General features: G+C 46.2%; 2 protein-coding genes across 2 annotated transcripts in view; one reads left to right on the top strand and one right to left on the bottom strand.

The window, feature by feature from the left end:
- Positions 1-6142, bottom strand: part of CES2 (carboxylesterase 2) — a 39591-nt gene extending 33449 nt beyond the window's left edge. The window contains exon 1 of the mRNA XM_019505561.1: positions 6053-6142. Coding sequence (XP_019361106.1) covers positions 6053-6104 — 52 coding nt within the window. The 5' untranslated portion in view covers positions 6105-6142. The remainder of the gene's footprint in view (positions 1-6052) is intronic.
- A 120-nt stretch (positions 6143-6262) lies between these two features.
- FAM96B (family with sequence similarity 96 member B) overlaps positions 6263-6381 on the top strand; it is a 9435-nt gene continuing 9316 nt past the window's right edge. The window contains exon 1 of the mRNA XM_019505559.1: positions 6263-6381. Coding sequence (XP_019361104.1) covers positions 6286-6381 — 96 coding nt within the window. The 5' untranslated portion in view covers positions 6263-6285.

Raw genomic sequence — 6381 nt, 5'->3', positions numbered from 1 at the left:
AACTGAGCAGTACCAGAGCCGCTGCAGCTGCAATGGGAGCAGCCCCACCAGGAAGCAGTGAGCACTGGTTGGAGTCAGGGCTGTCAGTTGGGGTGGGCAGAAGCGCAGTGCAGGCTTCCCTGGGAGGGAGTGGTTAGGGTGCAGGCTGGATGGCAGACCACACCTGCACCACACCACCCAGGCAAACTCTGCTGCACGCACGCCCTGCCCTCCTCCTTCCCCCCCACCCCTGGTTAGCTCCAAAGACCTGGTAAGTCCTCCTCCCCCACCCACCCCTCCACACAATATATAAGAGTAAGATTTTATTTTGAGCTATTATGCAGTTGCTTCTATATACACTACTCAAAAAACATATAGATCAGGACAAAAGTAACATTTTAATTAAAAAAATAACAGTTGATGTTTGATTTTTAGTATAGAATTTTTTTCCTATAATTTGTTAAAATGATAGCTTTCAAAAGATTTTGTGCATGCCCTTGATAGCTCACCAAAATTCATTACACTGGCCCGTCAGCCAAAATAATTGCCCATCAAGGTATAAAAGAACTAGGAAACTTGGAATATTGCATTAGCTTGCAGGGGTGGTTTATGCTTACCCCCTTTTGTCACAGGTATACAAAAACAGGAACGCTCAGAACAGAAGGTTAATGGCCTTAAGGACAGTACTGACCTGCTGAGCTTTCCCCACCAAACCAGGCCTGCAGTCTGTGTACTCCAGTCTGCGAGGATCACATCAAACAAGATGAGCACACATGCAGAGTACAACACCCATGGGGCACAGCCAGGCCTTCATACAGGTCTATCATTTATCATACCAGTGCTGAAACAAGTCTCTACAAGAGGCAGTTAGAAGGAAAAAGATAACAGTGGCAGATATCACTATCATGGATGCTAGTGACATGGTTTCATAGATTTCATAGACATTAGGGCTGGAAGGGACCTTGGAAGATCATGGAGTCCAGCCCTCACCCAAAGGGCAGGAAGTCAGCTGGGGTCATAGGATCCCAGCAAGATAAGCATCCAATTTGCTCTTGAAGGTGTTCGATGTAGGTGCTTGAACCACCTCTGGTGGCAGGCTATTCCAGACCTTGGGGGCTCGGACAGTAAAGAAATTCTTCCTTATGTCCAGCCTGAAACGGTCGCGCAGTAGTTTATGACAGTCTGACCTCGTCATCCCTTGGGGCGCTCTGGTGAACAAACCTTCCCCCAGATCCTGGTGGTCACCCCTGATAAACTTATAGGTGGCCATCAGATCACCCCTGAGCCTGCGCTTTTCCAGGCGAAAGAGCCCCATGGCTCTTAGCCTGTTGTCATAAGATCTCTTTTCCTGACCTCTGATTATGCGCGTGGCTCTTCTCTGCACTCTCTCAAGCTTCTCCACATCCTTTTTGAATTGTGGAGCCCAAAATTGGACACAGTACTCCAGCTGCGGCCTCACCAAGGCCGAGTACAAGGGGAGAATGACGTCCCGGTCTTCTGGAATTTTGTTCTCCTCTCCCCCATAACGTGCTCTTTGCTTTGGCTTTGTGTTGTACATATTTTTAAAAAGTGCTAATTTAGCTGGTGATCAGTGGGGTCACTCACCGTTCAGGCATTTGAGGTTAATAAAAACACTTTGTTGTAAGTATTACTGTCCCCACCCAATTCTAATGAAAAAGGTGGGCAGGGCAGGCTTATCAGGAAAATATCACTGAAGTATAAAAGAAGTTTAAGCAATGTTTACAGTCTCCTGAATCAACATGCCAATACTTTAACATAGTTGGCTAACAGAACCACAATGTGAGGTCACCTTCCAGCCCTAAACTTCTATGAATCTTTGTAAATAGGGCACACAGCTTTACCCACAGTGATGGTAACGTTCATCCAAGACAGAATGTGCTATGCATGCATATTAGCAGCTTCTTCACTCCAACAGTACAGAAAATTTCACAATATTGATACTGCCCTTTCACAAGTTGGTAGTGTACAACATGACACAGGAGGCAGTAGGCATTCTTCACCAGAACCACTTCAGGGCACACGGACGTGATCACATGGCATTCCAAATTTTCCAAGCTCTCTTTGCTTGGGGATATGTTATCCGAATACTTTTTAGTTCTGGGATTTGGCTGTGGATTCTATCCGTGCCCAGGCTCTACTCCCTGCAAAAACACTCTTCTAGCTTTGTAGACCATAACCAGTATCTAAAGAAGTGGTATTCAGTCAACTTAGACTCAAGGCACCCCTTGATAGACAAGAGGCACTCCTGGGAAAATGCCAGCTCTTAGTTTTCACTCATACTCATTTTTGACTAGAGAAAAATGCTTGAGTAATTCTTCTGTTGCAAAGAATTCATGAAGACCACAACAGGTCAGATAGGAATCCATAGTATTTAATACAACTTAAAATCTCTGGGTTTATGTTGTGAAATGTTTGCATACCCGGCAGTAAGCACTGTGTAGCCCTACGGACCCTGGTTGAGAATCACTGATCTAAATGATCTGCAGGTAAACAACTTTCAGAACACCACTGCAAACCTCTTCTGCCATATAAAGAATTGGCAGACCAAACTGGTGTGCCATGAACTTGTGGCACTGCTCATTCAGAAAGCACCATGCGTATTTAAGTATCGTGCAACAAAAGAAAGTGGTAAGTGTTCATGAATGGATTTCTCTAAATATTGTGAAATTATTACAAAAGCCTAAAACTATTACTTTGTTTATATATTTAGCCCCAGTCCTGAAAAAGGGTATGGACTTACTGGGACTTTGCACCTCTGGGACTCAAGGTGAACAATGCTAATTCGGTACAGAAACTGCCTGCTCTAAATTTCTCATGGCCCTTTAAGACTCCTGTTTCTCACAGCACCATATGCCTATATTTGGCCCCTGGCAAATGTTATACTCAAGATGACATTTTTTAACAATTAACTGTTTGAATGCAACTGGCTACATGTTCAGAAGGGTAATGGCACAAAAAAGCCACAAAATTAATACATAGTAAACGCATAACAACTCTGCGGCTGGCTTTCACGATGCCTTAAAATGAATATGTGGCTGAGTGGACTCCACCAGGGTCTCCAGCTAGCTCCATATGGTCTCTCTGGGCCAGCTGATTGTCTGCTGGTTCTAGGATGGCACCAGGGCTCAAACCCCAGTACAGCCCTAATGCTGCTGACAATCAGCTGTTCAGTAGCAGGATCAGGACTGGGGCTGCTTGGTGCAGCCCCGATACTGCCAACTATCAGCTGATTGTTGGCTGGCGGGGATCACACTAAAGTTCAAGCCTGGTATGGCTTCAATCCAGCTGAGAATCATCTGATTGTCAACTGCTCCAGGGACTGCAGCAAGGCTCAAACTGGGCGCCAAAGCCAGCCAGGCACCCTCGCAATGCAGGGGGAGCCTGGGCTCAGGATCCTGGGCTCCCCTTGCACTGGCAAGTAGGGTGCGATTGGGATGCAATCCCCAATCCCAAATTCATCCCCCTGCAGGAGGCGTAACTGTTGGGATTGGTGATCAGATACCATTGATCTTTTAACTGAATGTCTGTCAGCAGCCTCAGCCTCTCTGAAGCCAGGAGAAGCGAGGCAGTTCAGAGCTGCGTTAGAAGCCTGGACACTGACAGCATTAGTCAGGTCTCAAGAATTAAGGTTAGAGGGGGACAAGTACTTTACCAAGTAGGCAGTGGAATCAAAGCATTCCTATTTACGTAGGCATCTGATATACAGAGACAAGGTAAGCAAAAGGAAAAAAAAACAGATCAGTGTTAGTGTTGTGCTCTGTATTTAAGTAAATTATACATTTACACAGCATGTGTAAGAAGTGGAGTATACAGAAAGAAAATGTTCATAAAAATACACTTCAGAATTCTTTTGCAGCAAGGCATAGTTTTTTGAAATGTGCTTAACTTTTTAAAAACACATTGAGTATGGATATGTACATTTTTCCACACTTCCATTAGATTCTCTAGTTCAAATCCATTGTCTCTCTCTCTCTCTTTTTTTTTTTTTTTTTTTTTTTTTTTTTTTTTTTTTTACAAAGAGGCTTATGGTGTCATTGCAAGCAGACAGAATCCAGTCAAGACCACCAGGTGACTGCATTTGCCATAAGTGTTCATGGTCCAGGAAATATGCAAGAAACAAGAGGTTTCTGTTGCTAATACTGTAGGGGTAATTGCCACCACCATACTTTGGAATGAACTCTTACAGAAACATGGTAAAGGATGGAAATACATAGTCAATAGAAGAGAACAGTTTCCAAAGAACTATCCCTCTATTGTGGTTTCCCCAATCCTTGTACTTGAGGAAAATCTACAAAATACCTTTAGAAAACAGGCCTGGGAACACAAATTCTAAGCTGTACTGACCCCTAAAAATTATGGGCTAAGCAATAAATAAAAGGTGCATTACAATTTACCTGCTCTGTTTCTTTTCTTTTGAATGATCTTCTTTCCCAAAATTAGGTTATGTAAGTTCAATTGTCTTTCACTGGTTTTCTAAGTATTTCTGATACCTTCTTTACTCTGGCTTTTGCAAACTTCTTCCATTTCCACCCCCAGCTTATGACCTCTCACTACTTCTTTAAGCGGCTGTTTTCATGGACATGCTGAAGTTAATGTTTTATCTCCACTATTCCTAGTAGTAAAGAAGGGTACATAGTTACATAGTACATAGTACAACTCTTCAGTTAGTATAATAAAAGGTGTTACTAAAAAAACCTTTGCTTCTCATATACCGCAAAGAAACATTTCTTTATGTATCCAACTTTCCAGCTAAAGCTTTTGTGCCTAGTCACACAACATGCTGTTTGCCCACATAGAAAGATTCAGTATCTCAGAAGAGAGACTAAGAAATCCAAAGTAGAAGGCAGATTAAAAAGTCTAAGAAATAAAATTATTTGGAAAAAAGTCTAAAATATCATTTCTACTACAGCCACGTAATACTTACGCTTAAAAAGGACATCTATCCATTTTTATACTATTACTATGTTGCGCTGTACTTTCTAGGTTACTGACTGGCCTCAATAATCACTAAAACTACAAGCACATACACACATCGCAGGATCTGGCTTTAGTCTCAGGCAACAGAACTGCAATGCACACTTTTACCCCACAACCATGAAATGTTTTGAGGAGACTCCATTCAGTTTACTACTCGCTATGAACCAAAAGGGACATCAACTCATTGAATAAGATTTTTTTTAAAAAAAGTGCAAGATAAAGTCTGCCATGCTGGTTATTTACCTGACGCGGCGAGTCAAAGACTGCCCGTTACACACCAAGTGCCAAGCATGAAAAGGAGTTAGAATAATTATGGAGGTTTGTGACACACAGGTTACGAAAGACCAGGCAAAGTTCGCAGAGAGAAGATAGAAACAAATTATACAACAAGCCACATTCACAAACTGGGTTAAGAAAGGAACTGAAGGGGCAGAGGTCGGTTCGGGGTGACGGTCTGCCGCAGCTCTTTTGTCGCTGAATGAAAACACAACTGAATTGTTAAATTGAGTTGGGGCGAGCAAGCTGCCCACGCCACCAGTGCCTTGTGCCCCTGCTTTCAGAAGCAAACCGTTACGTCCCGTTTTTCCCACGCACGTTTCTGAGAAAGCTCCGGGGATGGCACAGGATCTTCCCCAAGACTGAGAAGATGCTGGTGCCCCCGTTACTGCCCCGTGCCCATGTGCTCTCACACGAGGGAGCCGGCAGTGCGGGCGGGCGCTCTCCACGGTGCCAAACCAGACTCCCCCCGCCTCCCCCAATGCCTGCTGCCTCGCAGGGCCAGGCACCTCACAGCCCGGCCACGCTGGGAAGACCCTCCCGTGAAACAACGCCCAGCTTCCAGGGGCTGAAATCCCCAGCACACACCCTCACAAGCGTGCACACCCCATGTGCACACAGTCAGTACACTCCTCCACACATGCACACCCCCATGGGCATACACCCCCCCACACATGCACCCCCCCATATGCTTGCAGACAGACATGCACACCCCCCGTGCATGCACACGCATATGTGCACCCAGACATGCATGGATGCACCCACGTGTACACGCACACGCACCCCCCGCAGCCGTTACCCGCGGCCGGAACGAGGCCGACAGCGCAGAGCACAACCCCGAACAGCCACATCCCGACTCTGCCCCAGCGCAGCCCGCCAGCCTCGCTCTGGACCCCGCATACCTGGCCCCCACTCTAACCCCGCCCCCACCCTGGCTGCCTAGGCGACATTGGCCCCAAGGGGGCCGGAAGCGTTTCTGCGAGGTCCTTCCCCTTCCGCCCAACCCCCGGAAGTGGTGAGCGGGCGGCGGCCATGGTGGGGCCGGGGCCGGCGCCGGCGCTGGAGAATGCCAACCCGCTCGTGTTCCGGCGTTCGGGCGAGCGGCCCGTGACGGCGCGGGAGGAGGAC

Source organism: Gavialis gangeticus, unplaced genomic scaffold (genome assembly GCF_001723915.1).
Source record: "Gavialis gangeticus isolate Ggan-Ray unplaced genomic scaffold, GavGan_comp1, whole genome shotgun sequence".
NCBI classification, from domain to species: Eukaryota; Metazoa; Chordata; order Crocodylia; family Gavialidae; genus Gavialis; species Gavialis gangeticus.
This window is presented reverse-complemented; position numbering and strand designations above follow the sequence as displayed.